A 20,660-nucleotide genomic window follows, 5' to 3' on the forward strand; every position below is an offset into this window, starting at 1 on the left:
GGATTTGGGTACTATTATATACCTCTACTCTACTGATGTAGGCAACTCAAGAGACACCGAGCCAACACATTCATTTACGACTCTGAGAAGACAGCAGTGTGGTCAGGAATGGAGTCTTAGGAAACGCTCTTTACTTAGGAGTGCTGTCAGCACATACATTCTTTTGATAAGGAGACCAATCACATGATTATAGAAGAAGTTGAAGATACAGTCTTTGTGGTCCCCACACTGCTGAGCCCAGAACAGTGTCCATCTTAACAAAGCACACAACCCAGGAAGCACTTACACCTCACTCTCACCTTGTGCCACCAAACTGCAAGCCCTGTGTTTTGCTGAAGATTTTTATAGTTTCACCCAGATACATTTCTATAGCCTTGGTCCTGGACAATTCTATATTATTTATAATCAGTTCGTCTGTATAAAATGTAAATGGTATTAAAGCCAGGGTTTGAGGGAAACAATGCATCCATTCAGCATTCATTGGTTGTATATATTTTGAGAAACTTAGATACACAAAGGAAGCGTGCACTGTTTAGGAGACACTGAACAATGTTGGTGGCCTGGGTAACGGAGAGTCCAGAGTGTGCACTGTCAGAGATGATGTAAGCAAGGTTGGTGGCCTGGGTAACAGGGTCCAGAGTCCAGGAAACTGAAGACACTCAAAAGTTGACCCCCAGTTTCTATTAATGCTCTATAAATGAACATTTCCATTTGATACAAATATACAAATTTAAAATGTATGCAGTTCAGTATGGCCTACCAGTTTCAGAGTGTTTATGTGCCAGAAAATATATAGTCAATAAAAAAATACCAGAGAGGTGGGGACAAAAGCTCTCTGGATCTGTACAGCAAAAATGAACATCACTTCAATAGGTGGAGAGTTGTGGTGAAATGGAACTCCGTGACCGAGAAGGACTGGAAAGGTGGCAGGTCACAAATCTGGTGATGGAGGGTAGGATGCAAAATAAGGCCCATTTTCCTGTGGAGAGAAGAAAAGACAGGTCATTAAGCAACAGGGCAATTTAAGAGGATGTGCAAGGCAGGGACATGCAATGAATGGAAAAGAGCCTTGGAAAGGCGCAGCATGTGTGCGGTGCTGAGCAGTCTCACTGGGGTGTGTCACACTGGGGTAAAGTACGGAGAAGTACGGGATGACAATGTGCTCCAGTAACAGCATCACTTCGGAACATTCTAGGTGCTGGACTACCTCCAGGCTCCTTGTTTCCACTGCCCCTCAAGTGCTCACATGATGTCAGGAGACAGGTAACATACTGACAAGGAAAATGAAGCACACACAGATTACATAACTCAACTCATGTACTTGCTAAGTAACAAGCTGAGCTTACATTTAAAGATAAGTTTGTCTTGACGCTGGATTCTTGTTCGATGGTGTTACCCTCCCATTCTGATTCTTCGTTTAGTTATGGAACAATAAAAATGATTTCTGAGGAATTTAGTGGCCATCACTGTTTGGCAGCAGGCATCTTCATGTCACGCCCGGGTGGCAAGGCTTGTAACGATCACAGTTCTCAGGCCATTTAGCTCCACGTCAAGATGGAAAATTAAATGCCAGAAGCTTAATGTCAAATGTTGAAGGCAACCAACTAGTGTGAGAAATTCTTTGGCCCCACTTTGGATGATCGTGGTTAAAAACAAGGCAGCTAACTTTATGGTAGGAGGATCCTAGATTAGATTTATGAGTTGTAAGACCAGAGTCTCACTTTCAGGAAAAATATTTCTTTGGCAAACAACTTGTTTTTAAGTAAGCCACAAACAAGAAATGCTTACCATTAAAATAAGGCACCGGGGGCCAGGCGGTGATGGCACACGCCTTTAATCCCAGCACTTGGGCAGGTCTCTGTGAGTTTGAGGCCAGCCTGGTCTACAAGAGCTAGTTCCAGAACAGGCTCCAAAGCTACAGAGAAACTCTCTCTCGAAAACCAAAAATCAATCAATCAATCAATCAATCAAACAAAAAAAAAAGAAAGAAAAGAAAAAGGCACCTGGTGCTGGTGGTGCACACCTTTAATCCTAACACTTAGGAGGCAGAGACATGTGGATCTCATTGAGTTAGAGATAAGCCTGGTCTACAGAGCAATTTCTGGCCTAGGACTATTATGTAGAGAAATTCTGTCTCAAAAAAAAACATAAACAAACAAGCAAATAAAAATAAGGTAAGGCAGCAGTCAGGAGGGAAGAGAGGAGGAAGTAGGTTGTTCTAGAGCATTTACCTTACAGCTACAGGAACAATAAGTAGACCTGATCTTGAACCCAGTGGACAATTTTATGTTATCAGAGCCAAAATGAGCCAAGAGCTCAGCTGTTCTTCAGAGCAGATGCTCTGAGCAGGAACTGACCCTGGTGGCATAGGCAGGAAATCAAAAGGTCATCTAAGAAGACTTTCTGATAATAAGCAAATCTGACCAGGTATGGGAGAAAAAAGAAAATAGAAATAAATCTCAGAATTGGCTACATTTCGGGAAACTTGAGAGAAAAGTTTGCATTTAGCTTGTCTATCATGATCTGTAATCTAGGCAGTTCTGCATTTTTAATATGCAGAAAGTAATGCCTCAAGAAACAGAGCCCAAAGAGAAATCTATTCTGAACACTTCTGCAAGGGTTCTCTTCTATTCTCTTATGCTAGTTTCCAAAGATTCTCATATCTGCATTGATTTTTGTGGCAAACTAATGGGACATGCCTGATCTGAAATGCCATGAAACAGAGCTTCCTACATTAACTTCACACTGTTCAGGAGATCACTGGGCCATCAACTAGCTTCTCTATTTCTGGCAACAATTACAGTAATTTAAAGAATTCTCCCCGGTCAAAATGACATACTTTGATTTTATTTGTAAGAATGCTGACTTGCTCTTTGCTGGAAGTTGCTGCAGTATTATTTTTATCTAGGTAAAAATTACCTTTCAACTACTTTTCAAAGGTCCCTTTCAATCTTATAGAAACTGTTGGCTTCCGAAATGCAGAAATCTTTGAAATGGTTTTTTAAGTCCACTGAAACTGATACCAATCAACATCAATTCAGTCCTTTACCAAATAAAGAACCTATTATGTGTTATCAAGTGTAAGGCACAAACTGAACATAAAGTATGCCAACTCTGTACTCCTTTTTTCCAGTCATGGTTTAAATTCTCCTTACAAACCAGCATCCAGCCACCTCCTGGTGTCTCAGGTCCACATCCCATAAACTCTGTGCTGCAAACTGAACACACTACCCGAACCTTTCCCAAGTCTCTCAAGACTTTCCCTCGCATTGCTTCTCTGCGGTAATAGAAACACCATCCATCAAAATCACTTGCTTCTCCTTCATCTCCCACGGCTACTTATCTCCAAATATCACAGCTCAAATACCTCCTAACTCCAAACCCTTGTCACTCCCAGTCCTCCGGTCTCAGCTGAGGCAAGGCCCACAGACTTGCCTCTCTCTTCCTCACGCTGTGCTCTTCCGCGTCCACACTGGTCTCTGCACAGGAATGTAAGGGCAGAACACTCGCCATTGACGGTGAAGCATGCAGAGTGGCAGATGTCATGCTCTACCCTCTGCCTGTCCCTGAACACTGTCTCCTCATACCCTAACCCGTTGATTTTTATGCCTGTCATCAGTCATAGACAGATGGTATAGTATCTTCATTCTAAAAATTCTAGCATAGGTAGAGAGACGGTTTAATGAGTCAACTGTCAGATTAGAAGTTCTTCCTTTTGACACTGATCCTGTCATTGTGTCCTTTTGGATACTCAACTGAAATCTAAAACACAAGCAAAACAAAAGCAGGCTCGAGTCTGGTGGGATAATCTTTCTGTATTTGCAGGAAAAAATTATACATTTAGATGGTAGTTAAGAAATGCCATTCAAATTTTGGGTCTCCAAATGTTCTTTTGTGCCTTTTACACTTCCTGCTGTTAATTCAAGTGTGACAAGTGGAGTTCAAGGCAAATAATAGTCAGCCTTTACTTCAGCAATTTTTACGTAAATACAAACTGAGGGAGCCTTTCCCCTTCCCAAATACTGAATAATCTTTGTTCTATGATTCAGCTGCTCCCATTGCAAATCCTCTCTGTGCAACAGCCGAATGTGACGCTGTACTAGCTGTTAGAGCACATTAAATGTTTTGCTTCACAAACACTGAGAGAAACAATTAATAAATGAAACCTCCTGAAACTGAAAAGTTTCTGTAAAGCAGAGGACATGTCAACAAGACAAAATGACAGCCTACAGAATGGGAAAAGATCTTCACTAACCCCACAACAGATAGAGGTCTGATCTCCAAAATATACAGAGAACTCAAGAAATTGGTCACTAAAGAACACATAATCCAATAAAAAAAATAGAGTACAGACCTAAATAGAGAATTCTCAACAGAGGAATCTAAAATGGCTGAAAGACACTTAAGGAAATGTTCAACATTTTTAGTCATCAGAGAAATGCAAATCAAAACAACTCTGGGATTCCATCTTACACCTGTAAGGATGAACAAGATCAAAAACACTGATGACAACTTATGCTGGAGAGGTTGTGGGGAAAAGGGAACACTTCTGTATTGCTGGTGGGAATGCAAGCTGGTCAACCCTCTGGATGTCAGTGTGGCGATTTCTCAGAAAATTAGGAAACAACCTTCCTCAGGACCCAGTAATACCATTTTTGGGTATATATCCAAAGGATGCTCAATGGTGCCACAAGGACATGTGCTCAACTATGTTCATAGCAGCTTTGTTTGTCATAGCCTGAACCTGGAAACAACCTAAATGCCCCTCGACCAAAGAATGGATACGGAAAATGTGGTACATTTACACAATGGACTACTACACAGCAAAAAAATAATGACATCTTGAATTTTGCTGGCAAATTGATGGAGCTAGAAAACATTATTTTGAGTGAGGTAACCCAGACCCAGAAAGACAATTATGTGTACTCACTCATAAGTGATTTTTAAACATGAAGCAAAGAAAACCAGGCCAAAAATCACAAATCCAGAAAACCTAGATAACAATGAGAACCTTAAGAGAGACATACATGGATCTAATCTACATGGGAAGTAGAAAAAGACAAGATCTCCTGAGTAAATTGGGAGCATGGGTTCCTTGGGAGAGAGTTGAAGGAGAGGGGAGAGGCAGGAAGGGGAGCAGAGAAAAATGTAGATATCAATAAAAAAATCAATAAAAAAATTTAAAAAAATGTTTTGCTCGCCACATAAGGGGACTAGAAGCCATCACTGAAACTGGAGAACCCGTAGAGAAAGGTGTCCTGCATGACCTCTGTTTGAAGGTACACAACATACTGTACAACAATCAGGGAGAATACCTCAAACTCAATATTACTTTCCAGTACATCCTCTGGCTCATGCATAGAGATACATAATCAGCAACAGTTAGATAAGGTGCTTGGTTGACTTTTGGCAAAGTTCTCAAAAAATATTATAAAGGTGATGCTGTGAATATACGCCATAGAAAAGAACTTTAGTGAGGTTTAGGAGAGCCGTGATTCAGCAACAGATCTAGGAATGCACCTATAAATGACATCACTAACACGGTAGATGCATTAAAACCATTACTATAACCTTCAGAAAATACATCTTGTAACTGGGCAGAGGCTACAGAGATAGGTAGGCTGCCTGACAATGTATGCTGCAAGTGGACAGCAATCCAACCTGGCTTTTCATAGAGCTAAAAGGCCTAAGTCTTAAGAAAAGTGACAGAAACTATATCTACACAACCAAATACCAGCTTTAAATTCATGGCTGAAAAACCCTCTTGGGATAAGGACTTTTCCTAAGGCGTTGTGTGAAAATACTAAATTATTATTCCAAAGCTCACAGCTGCTGCACTGCAGCAGTTCCCATACTCACATGCCTACACCCGCAGTATGTTCACACACTCACATGCTTACACCTGCAGCAGTTCACACACTCACATGCTTACACCTGCAGCAGTTCACACACTCACATGCTTACACCCGCAGCACTTCACACACTCACATGCTTACACCCGCAGCATGTTCACACTCACATGCCTACACCCGCAGCATGTTCACACACTCACATGCCTACACCCGCAGTATATTCACACACTCACATGCTTACACCCGCAGCAGTTCACACACTCACATGCTTACACCTGCAGTGTTCCCACACTCACATGCTTACACCTGCAGCAGTTCACCCACTCACATGCTTACACCTGCAGCAGTTCACACACTCACATGCTTACACCTGTAGTGTTCACACACTCACATGCTTACACCTGCAGTGTTCACACACTCACATGCTTACACCCGCAGCAGTTCCCACACTCACAAGCTTACACCCGCAGCAGTTCACACACTCACATGCCTACACCTGCAGTATGTTCAGACAGTCACATGTTTACACCTGCAGCAGTTCATACACTCACATCCACATGCACTCACAGGTGCTGCTCTGTCACACGTTCACACACTCACACGCTCCCAGCTGCTGCTCTGCAGCATATGTTGTGTCTCAGCACACTGCACACACAGGAGTGTATCTATACATAAATGAGGCAAAGCTCTGTGAAGCAGCCTCCTTACTATGCAGGTAGCATATAACACACTCAGATGCTCACACCCGCTGCTCTGTAACACACTCACACAGCACACAGGCAAGGAGAACAGGCACTTACCCTGGCATCGTATTCAAGGACAAAAGGAGGAAAGTCTATCTGCTCTGGTGATATGGCAGAGAAGAGCTGGTGCAGGCTGTCTATGTGGTGTACTTTGTCCTTCAATCCTGAGACAGAAAAGGTGGTGAAAAACCATGTTGAGACCTGATTAATAGGAGAGAAAAATAATTTAAGCCAGTAGCCACCATTGAGAATAGATACACTTTTGAAATTTTATACTAAAGTCTGCAATTTCAAAATATTTGAAATTGAACAATAGGAGTTTTTTAAAGTACAGTTTGTAGTTCATTAGTGAGTTGCACAATAATGTCATAATTACAAGGAACATTTATAAAAAGCGAGAACAATGACATTGGGACTATAATAAGGAGGCTGTTTCACAGAACTCTGGCTCAGTGTATGCACAGTATGAGGAGACACAACATAAGCTTCCGTCTCTTGACTGAAGGTATGTGCAATTCATACCTGCTGGGAAAGGGAAAATGGAGGTCACTGGTTACATCAACACTCCAGGGCAGGGCCCATGCCAGGAGTCATTGGCTAACACAAAATGGACTCCATGGCTTTTGTGTACTTCTTGTTTTATTTTTTGTTTGATTCCCGTTTGGTTTGGTTTTTCATGTTGGAGAGGGGGAAGGAGAAAGAAGGGAGCACAAGGATGGACAGGTAGCGAGGATCTGGGAGGAGGTGGGGAGAACATGATTAAAATGTATTGTCTGAACAAAGGCTCTCTGTTATTTGGTATAATAGTCAGTATTTTGGTACAGTAGGTTAATAGACTGCAATTTTTTTTTGTTTGATTGTTTCCAAAGATATTTTCACTTGGTAACTGCCATATGGTCTCTGTTGAAGCCAATCAAAGCAGTGTGTGCATGTGTGTGTACATGAACATATACAAGGGACTTTTCTTCAGCCATAAAGAAGAATGAGATTATGCCATTTTTAGAAAAATTGATGGAAATAGAGATTATGATGTTAAGGAAAATAAGCCAGCCTACAAAGACAACATTACACATTTTCTCTCCTGCGTAGAATCCATATATAAAAGGGAAAGAAGACATTAAGGTAGGAAGTGGCTATTTGGGAAGACGAGAGACACTGCAATGGGAGAGGAAGTCTAAGAAAAACTAATGGGACTGAATATGATCTAGGTGTGTTGTATACGTGGATGAAAATGAAACTTGCCCCCTTTGTTATAACTATGCTTTGATTGTTTTTAAAGCTAGAAAACAAGTGAATCTCTCCTTTAAGTTACTTTACAAAATGTAAGTGAAAGGGTTTGTTAGTTTGGGAAAAAAAAAAAAACAAACCAGAAAATTCCTGGTAGCAAGTGGTATTTCTGATATCGAGACATACAGTAGATAAAAGGTAATACAAGTTATATGTTATTTATCTATCTGAATTTTATCAGCAGGTTACACAACAGTCCAATGAGGTGGGTGTGATGATGTTGTTATTCCTATTTACAAAAGATGGAAACAGATGCACACAAGCTTTCAGTAGAATGCCTACTACATAATTCCTTCACAGTTACTTGTAAAATAAGATCCGTAACAGACAACATTGGACTAAGTCATCACTATGTCAAGTCTATTCAAATTTCCCAAATTGATACAGGTGTCACCTTTTATTTCTTGCTTACTGCTCTCACCTATCCCCTCTGTGGATCCTTCTATTTTCCCATTTAAATCTCACTTTCAGAAACCCAAGACTTGATCCTCCATTCTAGTATTTCAGTTACATTCATTTCTGTAATTTCTCTGGTTTTTAGAAGACAATCCTAGAATGGCAGTATAAAATTGTGTAGGTATCTACAGAGTTGGGTTCCAAGCACTTGCTAAGGATGAACGAATATCAAGGCCTAGTTTATGATGGTCACTGAGCACTGGGTCATTATTGATGTTAACACGTGCTATCGCACACCCTTTCTTCTGTTAACACATGCATATCGCAACCCTTTCCTGTGTTAACATGTGCTATCGCAACCCTTTCCTGTGTTAACACGTGCTATCGCACACCCTTTCCTGTGTTAACACGTGCTATCGCACACCCTTTCCTGTGTTGACACGTGCTATCGCACACCCTTTCCTGTGTTGACACGTGCTATCGCACACCCTTTCTTGAAACTAACGTCTAAAAACTGGATGAGGAAAAAGTTCCCTTGAAAAAGCTTGACATGATGAAAAAGCAGACATCGCTGGTGAACTAGCAGTGGCTGTGGAGAAACTGTGCGGGAACAAACTCCACACCAGCTATCCAGTGTGCACTGCACGCTTTGCTGGAAGTTTTCTTAGCCACAGTCTCTACCTCAAATCTTTTTACGTGTCTTGCTTCAGTCCTGACATCTTTACCCTCAAATCTTAACTGACTGTTGTCCTATTTGAAGACTTCTTTGGCCCAACTTTCAACCAAAGCTGCAAAAGAACATTCGTTCTAAGTGTTCCTCCATGCTACCGCAGAACAGTGAACATTCTGGAGATTTTACCTGAGGCTCTAGTCTGAACATTCTGTAATGAAGATTCATAGTCATAGTCTGGTGCTCAGCATTTATCTAGGAGGAACTCAGCGTTTGCTCACAGAATTAACAAATGGAGTCTGGAGCTTACTTTAACACTGATCAGAGGAAGCACAGGGCTCCTTAAATTGCACTTCTTTCTGGGCCTCGGTTGCTCCATCTATCAAACGAAGTTACATTTGCATGATATTTTAAGGTCTTGTTGCTATCCAATTCTTTGGCAGGACTCTTAAGTAGGCTATACTGTACTGACATGGTGGGGTGCTGATGGAAAAGGGTTGGGGACAGGCAGCACTGGAGAAGCACAGGCAGATCATAAGCATCCCATCTGCAGAAGAGAAACCAAACCTGCCAGTTTCTCTCACCATATCTTCCTTTTATAGTTCATAAGTGCTGGCAGGAAAAAATTATCCAAAGCAGGCAGAAGTGAAAATTCAGTAAAAAGGTCCTGTTTGGGAAGACCCAAGAATACCAATTTTTCCTTTTTTTTCTTCACCCATTTTAGTTTTATATGCCTTAGCTTTAAATTTTTAATTGTTTATAGTATAAGCTAAAAATACACATTAAGGATTGCTCTGATTATTTAGTTTCTACTACAATAAAAAAACTAGAGAAAATGAACAATTATTGGAAAGAATAATTCAGGTGTTTTTGTGAATGCTGGAAAATTTTTTCTATGTAATTCTTCAAAAATGCAAAACCAAGAATACAGAGTCATGAACAAAAGCCAAGAAGATACAGTTCACATGTATGTGAAGTCAGAATGGTTATGATTTGATAATTTGTTAATTTTATCTCCCATTCAGAAACATTCAATTTATGGCTTTGATTTTTCTAGAGTTTCTATGAGATTTTATTACATATATGGACCTTACTCTCTCATTTCCCATTCTTCCAAATCACAGCAAGGTAGTACAAGGGCATCTGGCTGCAGCCTGGGCAGTGGCCCCACATCTGAACTGACTCCACGTGAAACAATCCCAAGATGATGACAACGCTAGCTACCATTTGTGAGTGTCCACGGTAATGGTTCTTTAAGGGATTTTGGAAGCGCCAACTCATGTCATTCTTCTGAGTACACTGTGAGGTAGGCATTACTCCATTGTGTAAAGAATAATGTTAAAGGGAGACACCGCTTAGCAGAGATGGCAAATTAGCCCCCCCCCAACCCCAGCGAAATCCTGCTTCTAAACTTTAGGCTTACTACTTTCCCAAACGCAGAAGGAAGCACCGTATGTGTTTTGGAGGGTTGGTACACACAAGAATGAATACGGCACAGAATGGAAGGTGAGGACAGAGGTCTTGGGAATACTGAGGATTAGAAAGAAAACGGAGAAGGGGCAGTTACAAGCAGGAAAGAAACGAGGCAAAGTTAGCTTTCAGTAAGCCAGGACAGTGTTTCAAAGAAAAGGCGACCTGCAGGGCAAGCAGGTAACATGAAGACAGAAAAGTATGCTACATTAAATGACAGGTTATTTGTGGTTTGCTATGAATTGCTTCAGATGGCAAAACCAGATTAGAGTAATCTAAGATGTATAAAAAACAGAAGTGAACAAAGAACATGGGTTACACTAAAAATTCCAGTTCTAATGGGAAGAAGTCACAACACATTGAAGAGGTAGTAATTTAACCTGGGTGTGGTGGGACATGAATTTGAGAAAAGGAAGGAAGGAGGGGAGGGAGGGAGAAAAGATGCTAATTTCTCTAAAGAAGCTTGGACTACTCTCTAAGCACTCATTGTTGGTAATCTTGGGAAAGTACTCAATCCAAACATCAATCCCCTCGCCTGCAAATGGGAACACCTCGCTTATAAGCACACGCAAGGCAATGCAGGAAGAAACCTCACACTAAGTGCTCCAAACAACAATACCCTACCAGTCATCACTATTATGGAAACTAGAACACAGGTAGGGAAGCTGTCCGTGGTGAAGAAGGGACACTGAGGGGAGGCCACAACAGAACAGGCATTAGGTGGTGGGGTGGGGTGAGGAGGGAAGGGGTGCAGAGTTTCTTACTGGTGACCTATGTGGTTGAGAAGAGTGAAGCAAGGCAGTCTGTGGAGGACGGGCTAGTAGGATGGGGCTTGTGGAGGCTTCACCAGGAGACATTGATGAACAGCCCCCGAGACACTTCCTCAGTGGGCACAGCTTAGCACGGAAGTCTCCAAATCTCCCAGCTCTATGATTTCTCCAGAAGGCTTTGTGTAGTAGACAGAGATTTTCTCTAGTCTGAGCTTATGGGCAGGTGTGGTGAAAGAGTAAAAGGCCACCAGTTATTTTAGGCATTTACTAGAATGGCTGAAGGGATGAAGTGATGGGATGTGTTCTGTCTGCATGTACACCTGCAACCAGAAGAAGACACCAGATCCCATTACAGATGGTTGTGAGTCACCATGTGGTTGCTGGGAATTGAACTCAAGACCTCTGGAAGAACAGCCAGGGCTCTTAACTTCTGAGCCATCTCTCCAGTCCGATGGATATGTTCTTGACTCGACATAGGAATATGAAAGCAAGAAGTATGGCATTTTTAGAGCATATAAGGACCAAGGGATTAGATTTCTTGATGAAGTGAAGTTGAAGGAGCACGTACTAAAAAAGTAACTGTGAGAAAAATAGTTGCATTTAAGCCCTCACAGGTCAGCACAAAGGCAGAACATTAGATGTGCACTTAGAATGAAATCATCACAACGACCAAAAACTATGAGATCTTAAGTGACACAAGGTGGGAGTATTGACGAGCTGCAGGATGAGACTAGGACGGTTTCAGACAAGTAATTATTGAACCAAGATGTGAAAGACAAGCAGGGGTCGGCCACAGTACAGAGGAGAGAGTGGATTCTGGGCTAACAGCATGAGCAAACTCAAGCACAAAAAGGCAGAGACTGGGAAGCTGTGGTTGATAAGGTTGTTGAGAAGGGTACCCAAGTCAGATGCAACCAAACATCAGGAACACAGTCAGTTTAGCCAATGAAAACAGCAAATAAATCAGGAGTTACAGCATCTGGAACATATAGTGCAGTTAAATCCGGGATTTAGTAAAAACATTAGTACTGTACCTTTGAACGGAATGTTGGATGAACAAAATAAACAGCCTTCAAATTCCTCTTGTATCTAATCAAAACAGATAAATAGTCATCATAAGTCATACCTAGAAGTACTCATTACTTTTACCTGAGTAAATAAATAAATATATTAACACAGAGAAAAATACCTTAGAAGCAGCAGGAGTTAATAATATCTTGAATTTGGGATAATAAAGAGAACATTTCATTATTTAAACTGCCTATTTTAAAGGAAGCACTAAATGCTTCCCCTCACTGTGACAGAGCTACCTTAAGGAAGGATAAAATCAATTCGTACTTTCAAAACATCATTGCACATTATTTTCTATATCATGATAGAGTCTCTGAGCTCAAATATGAAATTAAGTCACTCTGAAATTACTAACATTATAGCAAACATTAGGGACTAAAAGTTACAGTCATGTTACAAGTGACTGCACGACTCAGAAATTCTCTGAAGGCTTTGTCCTCAATCTTCTCAATAGCTCCGAGGAGAGGACCAGCATGGCCTCTACTTTAATACTCTGTGAGCTGATGACCAAGAGGCAATGCCTAGAACCCAACCTGGGCCTCAGCCAGGTACTTGTCGAAGTTTGTTGAGGTATGTCTTGTTCGGTTTTCAGTAATTTAATAATCACCACCAAGACAATTGAGGTTAACTGTAAAGGACGTCAGACAAACAGCGGGAGCACTATTTTAGCTCAGGGTTGTGTCATTTGAAGGGCTAGTTAGTGGCAGAAGTAGGTACAGAGTGAAGTGTAGCTTCATTACAAAATACTTCAAAGCACAAATAGGAGTCTGTTAGGTAATGCAAGCATTAGTATTCCTAATTAAGATGAGGTTTAATGGATGGCGGAAGACAATGGAAACTTATGGTAACTTATCCTCTTTGCTCCCTAACTGTAAAATGGTTTTTCAACCTAACCGATAAAAGCATTGTGATGCAACAAATAAAATAGGTACCAAGAGAGTAGAATGTCTTCTTCTTATTATTATTATTTAGGAAATAAATCACTGAGGAAAAAAGTTTGGTCTTGCATTGGGGTGGTCATTAGAATTTCCATTATTATAGTAAGGGAACATAATTTAATGAAAATATTTTTTCAAGTCAGTAATCTAGTAAATCTAAATTCTTTATATAAAATTGTGACATCTTGGCCAACAAATGCCACTTTTTTTTTTATTATTCTCCATCTTCCAGATGTATAAAACATTGAAAGATAACAGGATACTCAACAGTAAAGACACAGGCTCCTATGCCCTTGATCCATAAAGCCTGTCACACCCAGTTTCTCTCCTCCCTGTACTAATGTATGGAATGTGTTTGTCCCTCAACCCCTTGTCATAAGGAAAACCTCACCAGGTACAGGGTAAAGTTAGAATGTCTCCAGAGACAAACTGGTCCCTGCTCTTACCTTACATGGAGGTAGGGGATCCACTTAAACCACAAGGAAGAAATGTCAAAATAAAGTCTGTTTTCATGACTAACCAACCCCAAATCCCCAAGAACCTCATAAATGCTTGCTCCTTTCTGTCAGTAGACAGACTAAACCCCCAAGTTCTTTCCTTTTGCTCAGCCTCTTCTCGCTCCGATGAAAACCTCTGCCTGCTCGTTTATGTTCACTTTCAGGTATTCATAATCAAGGAGACAAATTCCTCTGAACCTGCTACCAGTATCTCTCCCAACAGACTCTCGGGCTACTGGATCAAGTAAAATAATGCTTACGAGTCTACTCTGGTATACATTATGCTATGGTGATAGCAACCAAGGCTGTATTTCATTATTTTATGCACAAAGACTAGGTATGGCACCAAACTTCTTCCAAAGTGGTCAAAAGTGGGAAGATTACAAACAAGTTCAGTTTCATGCAAAAGGAGGGTCTCCCATAATTTAAGTATCTAATGTACATGATAAAAATTTGTCCCGTGAAATATCCTTTCAAAAATCTTTATAAATGGTTGCTACTGCTTAGTGTTAAAAATAAAGAAGCAATACCCCCTTCACAATTTCCAAAAATAACTAACTTGACATCAACGACATCGTAGAGTTTCTTCAAGAAGTCGGAGTCCAGGTGATTGTATTCACTGGTCAGTGTGTGAAAATAGACCAGGACATACTCCTTCACAGCGATGTGGTCCATTACATGGATAAAATATAAGAGAGCCTAAAAGAGAGGAATAAAGACGATTTTTCTCAGTGGTTCACTTCACAGAGGCTGAGAGAGCGGAAACCCCTCCCCTAAGATTGACCTTATCTACACCTGTAATTGCAGATAGAAAGAACAGATTGGTGAGGACCACTTCTCTTAGAAACTGAGTCATCCAGCATTTACTGGTTGTTCTCAAAGGCTGTAGCACAGACCTTCTCTATGGTGTTCTGCATGAAGGAAGAGGATAATTAACCTCTGGCCTTTGGAATGACTCTTCAATACCAGGAAGAGCTCTTGGCTCAACTATCAGGTTTCTCCTATCTAGGACAATGATGTCAAAACATTTAGAATGAAGATTTAATACTTCTTATGATTTTAATAGAATCCATAATTCTTATGTTTCTCTTTGCATCCCATCAACAGTGACCAGACACAGACAAGGAGTAGAGCACATGGTGTACGGAGCATCTCCCTCCATGTCCCCTTAGGAACCCATTCGCTTAGCACCTTTAATGCTTATCTGAATGAGGAGAGTGGAGGGGCTTGTGGGTGGATGGCAAAACACATTGAGCAACATTTCTAGAACTCAAGAGGATGATCTAATATGAACCTGTTTGGCTAGGGATGTATTCTATTTTAAGAAATCTAAGAGAGACACTAAAAACAAGATGAGAAATATAACCCAAGCAGGGCTGAAGTGACCCAGAGGTTTGGCTGTAAACAACTGCAAAGAGGAAGCTAAGCTACATCAACCAAAAGGATTACCGACCAGGCTGTTTTCCAGTTCCTCCTCAGGGGAGTCCTTGGCATTAATGTGGATTAGGACCCAACTGCAGGCACAGCAGGTAGAGGAGGACATGAACACAGTTGCTTGGCAAATGTTACCTGGTTTGAACCTCATAATAAGTCTCATTTTTTAATATGAAATGACATATCATAGTATCAGGAATGCTATGTGAGCACACACCAAAATCAAATTAAGGATTACATTCTTATTGGAATAAATCTTACTACTGACGGTAAGAGTGAAGGACACACTGACTGTTAAGAACACCAGTGGCTGCAAACAGAAACTTAGGACGCAATTCTTACCAGGTGAGCCTTTCCCTCTCTGTGAACAGACCCACCCTGATCGCCCTACTCTTCCTCTCACTGGACTACCGCTTTGTCCTTTCAATCCGTTCTTTAACCTCACACTTGGGCAAATTAGGCGACTCTTTTTGGCTTTAAATCCTCTATCTTTAAGTTATTCTACTGCTGTATAGGAGTAGCCAAAAAGATAAAGTTGTGGGGGACAAATTCTCCTCAAAATAAGGAAATAAAATAAAAAAACTTCTATTTTATTTGAAACTGCATGTGTGTGTATCTGTGAGTGCACACCACAATGCACAGGGATGCACAGAGGCATCATTCCCTGAAGCTGGAGTTGTAGGCAATTGTGGGCCACCCAATATGGATGCTGCAAATCAAGGTCTATAAAAAGTCATACCCATTCCTGAGCCATCTCTGCAGCCCCAAACAAATCCAGTTTGAAACATTTACTTCCACCTTTAACCTAACTATTAGAATCTTCTATGGACACACCTCTCCTCTCTACTGCACTCACCTCAGCCTCTCCCTCTCCCGTCCTCCATGCTAGAGACGGAACCCAGGGCCCAGTGGACACTAGACAAGCACTGCACTCTGAGCCGAATCCCCAGCCTCTCAGAATCATCGTTTCCATTTGTGCCTACCCCATCATCAGCTATTGGACATCTAAGTTACAACATTTCTCTGTGGAGGACCCTGTAGGACACTGGCTCACTGCTTTCACATATTCACCCCAATACTGCTGGCAAAAGTCTGAGAGCTTAGACATTCTTGGCAGCTTCTGAATAACTATGTTTCACCTTACAATTATATGGATTTCCCTTTTATATACGCTGTGCTTTCTGGGGTGAAGACACATGGCCCAACTATAACTCGTTTTTCCTAGTTATTTTCTAACGGAATTAATGCTTTGGGGAAATATGTATAGAAATGTTTTAATAGAATATCTTATCTATTCTTTGGTAATTTCATTCACGAACACAGTGTATCATATCTACTCTCCCCCCATTCTGGGCACCCCAACATGGCCTGCCCCCCCACTTCATGCCCCTTTTCTTTTGTAACAGAGCACTGAGCTCAGTTAGTGCCGCCTGCTGACTGCAGGGCTCTCTTCAGCTCACGGTCCGACTGTCCTCCCGTGAGTGCTCCACCTTCAGCACTCAGGATTCAGAAGCACTTGTCCCAAGCGAGTGTGTTCTCAGTACATCTCAGGACAGAGTCACTGGGTCGATGAATACAGCTTTTAGACTTTCATTCACCTCTAGTGACAATACCTCTTTACAAGTTCTCACTAATTCTCAGAATTAAAAAAAAATCACATTTTGAATTGCTTTTTTTTATTACTTCCTTTTATTTAACAGTTTCAACTATGTTTTTTTCCTTTAGGACCATCTACTTCTGTTCTCCGCCCCCACATGAAGGGATGATAGAATTACACTACCTTGCTATCTTGTACAAAGCACACCTCTGGTTTATTCTAAGTAGATACTCAAATGTTAATTTTTCTTTTTTTTTCTTTTCCAAAGAAATTGAAGTTTGATTGTATGCTTACAACACAGGATGCTTCTAACCAAAAGCTTGCCAGCTACACCTTATCCAAACAAAACAGCTCCATTTTTGGAGTAATATCAGAGCTTTCTGGTATCTGTTTTCCCTACAGAGGACAAGCAACCCCTACCTTACCAGAAATGATGCATACCAAGTCTCAGGGGATGCTATTCCACCCCAGATCCACAATTCATCTCGTCTGTGCTGGAGAACCTTCTCCCTGCACCATCTACCTGACTTGCAGAAGCCGCCATGGCTTACCTTGTCCATATCTATCAGCGTCACAGGGATGTTTCTTCCAACCACCACCATCACCGTGCGGCCACAGTTATCCACACCTAAGAGAGGAGGTGCAGTCAGGACCCAGAAACCTTAGTGCAAGACCAGCGTTTGTCCCGTCAAATAACATGTATTTGACTGCATAAAAGAATTCTGCACATACAAAAGAAATGGGAAGCACAAACTTCTAAAATTATATTATTAGATTTCTGTTAGTGTTAGAGAAACACTTTTCTTTCTTGATTTTAAAGCTTTATGAGATTTTGACCACAGTTCTGACTTTAAGATTGTTTAAATATTTTAAATTACCATAACCTATAATTTTTTAAATAACTATTTTGTTATTTAAAACATATTGTTAAGCTCTGCACAACATATTATTATTCACAATATTATTCACAATAATAATTAGTAACCAAGAAACGCTAGAAGCTCTCAATTGAAAATTAATAGATAATGCCTAGAACGAAACACAGCAGAGGACTTGGGGCCAGGGGAGGGCTATGAGCTGTTCTGACAAATGCTTAGGATTCTTTAGAAGCAGAAAAATTCTAACAGAAAAAGCATCCCAGAAAAAGGTGAAGCAGGCAATGTGAGACCCAAGAAAACATTATAGGTTAACAATAAGTCTAAGATCCTCGTGATATGCAAAATCTATTGATATCAGCACAACACACTGTGTTCAGAGAGAAACCGAGTCTTTCCAGCACAATGAGTCAGACCCCTCAATTAGCAAGAATGAGATCATTAACCTCACCTGTTTGGTACAAGGCCTTCAGAGAAGCAATATCAGACAGGTCCTCAGATCTTGCTTGGCATAACCAGCGGTTATAACTAGACAAATAAAAGGTACAATCGTTACAGCAAGCGTTGGCAGGTTACCTTTGCAAATGGAGCCCCTTTTTACAGCTTTTGCTGACTATAAAGAACTGAGGCTTCATTTCAACAAAGAGTTAGAGGCTACTGTACTGTGGAGAACCTTAAGTTATTGTTAAATGCACATTAATGAGAAAGTGTGTATACACCAATCACCGAAAAAAACTCTTATGGTAAGTCAAGAGTACACAGGTAAGTGGCAAAGATGTCAAATATTCAAAATGACATAATTAAAGAATACTCTTATTTTTCCTTACTAGAAAAATGTTAACAGGAAAAGCCGCAGTGTTAGATCTCCAAATAACCACTAATTAACAAAGCTATGATGAGTGCTGAGACTATTACAGCAAACAGACAGCAGGATCGCTGCCCCCACGAAGGCACAGCACAGCAGAAAGACATTAAGTGCTGCACATGTTATACAGGACCACAAGCAAGGCGAGAAGCTTTATCTGGCAACTGGGACATTTATGACTGGCTAATGACGCTTGAATCGAACCCCTACTTACTATGACACATGGACTAATTTGGCTTTGGCGAAAAGGAGGTTACAAATTATTTTAATGATCAAGTTAATATTTCAGGGTTTTGGTTTTTTTCTTGAGATGGCCTCACTCTATTATGTAGCCTCCGCTGACTGGAACTCACTATGTAGACAAGGATACCCTCAACATTAGAGATCGGCCTGATTCTGCCTCCTGGATGCTAGGATGAAATGTGTGCCACCACACTCTGTTCAAGTTAATTTTAATAGCTAATTCACCAGAAGACTCACAACTGCCTGGAACTCTAGAGATCTGATGCCATCTTCTGGTCTTTGCAGGGACTTGCACATACATATACATACACATAGATATACACATAAATTTCAAAAAAAGTATTTTTAGGTATAGAAGATATCTATAACGTCTATAAATTTTAATTTTTTAAAAGTTCTTAAATCCGCCTAAAATTAATTTTGGTTCATGGTGTAAACTCAAGAACTGCATAAATGTCCATCTTGTTAAGTTTGGTCAGTGGTTAATAATTTGAGATCATTCCAGGGATAGATTTTAACAGGCAAAATTTAAATATATGGACTTTTGTAGAGTTTATAGTTTACATTCACGATTTGTACAAGATTCCAATCACTGCTATGATCTTGGTGCTGTTCTGACTTGTGCAGACCGTAAGGTACATTTCAGCGCAGGAACTCCAGACTGTGGCTTCCCCACAGCAGAAGCTATCACACGTACCGCCTTGCTCACTAGAAGTGCTTTCCATCCAGCTTCTTGAAGAATCGTTTATATTCCCACAGATATTCCCACTCAACACTTCCCTCTGTTTTCTGTGTATTATTATAATAAAAACAAACAACCTTCTATTCCAACCCCCAAATCAAAGGCTAAAAATAGTCCCTACAGCTGATTTCAATGAATAAATTCTTACTATGTGCCAGGCAAACCATAACCATCAAGTACAAACAGATAGTAAAGCAAGTTGTGACGGCAGAGAAGCCACTCAACTCAGCCACTAGGCTGCTCCTAAAGAAAGAAATACTGAGTTGTTGTCCAGTGGGTACAACTGATTGAGGTTACATACTGTCTCCACGTAGACCAATTTCTTCAGTTAATCAATTACCATACACCTACACAGCCAAAGGCTGAACAATGAAGAATATTTAAACAAAATTACTCTTGAAAACACAGGGCCTTCATGGGTCTGCACCAGGTCCTCTACGTGGTATGTCTGGTGTTAGCTTGGAGCCTTGTGGGACTCCTAACTGTGGGGACGGGTATATCTTTGACTCTTCTGCCTACTCTTGGGGCCTCTTTTCCTCCTATTGGGTTGCCCTGTCCAGACTTGATATGAGGGGCTTTTGCCTTGTCTTTTTGTATCTTGCTTTGTCCTGTTTGGCTGTTGTCTCTTGGAGGCCAGCTCTTTTCTGAAGAGCAGGAGTGGATCTGGGGGAGAGAGAAAGTGGCAGGGAGCTGGGAGAAGTAGAGAGAGAGGAGACTGTGGCTGGGAGGTATTGTATGAGAGAAAAATCTATTTTTAATAAAAATCAATTAATTAGTTAATTTAAAAAGTTCAATAACTAACCTACTTAGAAAAAAGCCCATTTTTCAAGAGACAATTCACCCTGGAGTCAAGGTTTTCTAGACCTATAGTAAATGCTGTGCCCTACACTACACTCTTTTGTATCCTGCTTCACCAGGTTCACTATAAAAAAAGTTGAACATTTTCTTGTGTGCAGGGCACTAAGCTCTGCAAGGGCAGAAGTTGTATCTGTCTTGCTTGCCTCTGCGTTGCTATATGTACTCTAGCACATGACTATGTCAGCAAAAGTTGAATAATACTTAATAATTAATGAAATGATGCCTTAGTGTGACAAGTGATATTAGCATCATAGGTAACAGGATGTTAAATATAACAAGGACCACTAATGAAAGGAAACGAAATATTCTAGTGAAATAATCTTTTCCCCTTGTGTCTCAGTGTCTTTTTTCC

At 40.7% G+C, this 20,660-nt stretch overlaps 1 protein-coding gene across 2 annotated transcripts in view; it reads right to left on the reverse strand.

The window, feature by feature from the left end:
* Positions 1-469: 469 nt before the first annotated feature.
* Gdap2 (ganglioside induced differentiation associated protein 2) overlaps positions 470-20,660 on the reverse strand; it is a 49,966-nt gene continuing 29,775 nt past the window's right edge. Inside the window, exons 9-14 of one of the 2 annotated variants that reach the window (XM_048442186.3) lie at positions 18,052-18,128; positions 17,277-17,353; positions 14,254-14,393; positions 12,223-12,277; positions 6,653-6,796; positions 470-979 (exon numbers count right to left, since the gene is read on the reverse strand). In XM_048442186.3, the coding sequence (XP_048298143.3) occupies positions 932-979; positions 6,653-6,796; positions 12,223-12,277; positions 14,254-14,393; positions 17,277-17,353; positions 18,052-18,128 (541 nt within the window). In that variant the 3' untranslated portion in view covers positions 470-931. Of the gene's footprint in view, positions 980-6,652; positions 6,797-12,222; positions 12,278-14,253; positions 14,394-17,276; positions 17,354-18,051; positions 18,129-20,660 lie in introns of those variants that run through there. The other variant, XM_085677923.2, reaches the window with a different exon arrangement.

Source organism: Myodes glareolus, chromosome 17, assembly GCF_982192425.1.
Source record: "Myodes glareolus chromosome 17, mMyoGla1.1, whole genome shotgun sequence".
Lineage (NCBI taxonomy): Eukaryota > Metazoa > Chordata > Mammalia > Rodentia > Cricetidae > Myodes > Myodes glareolus.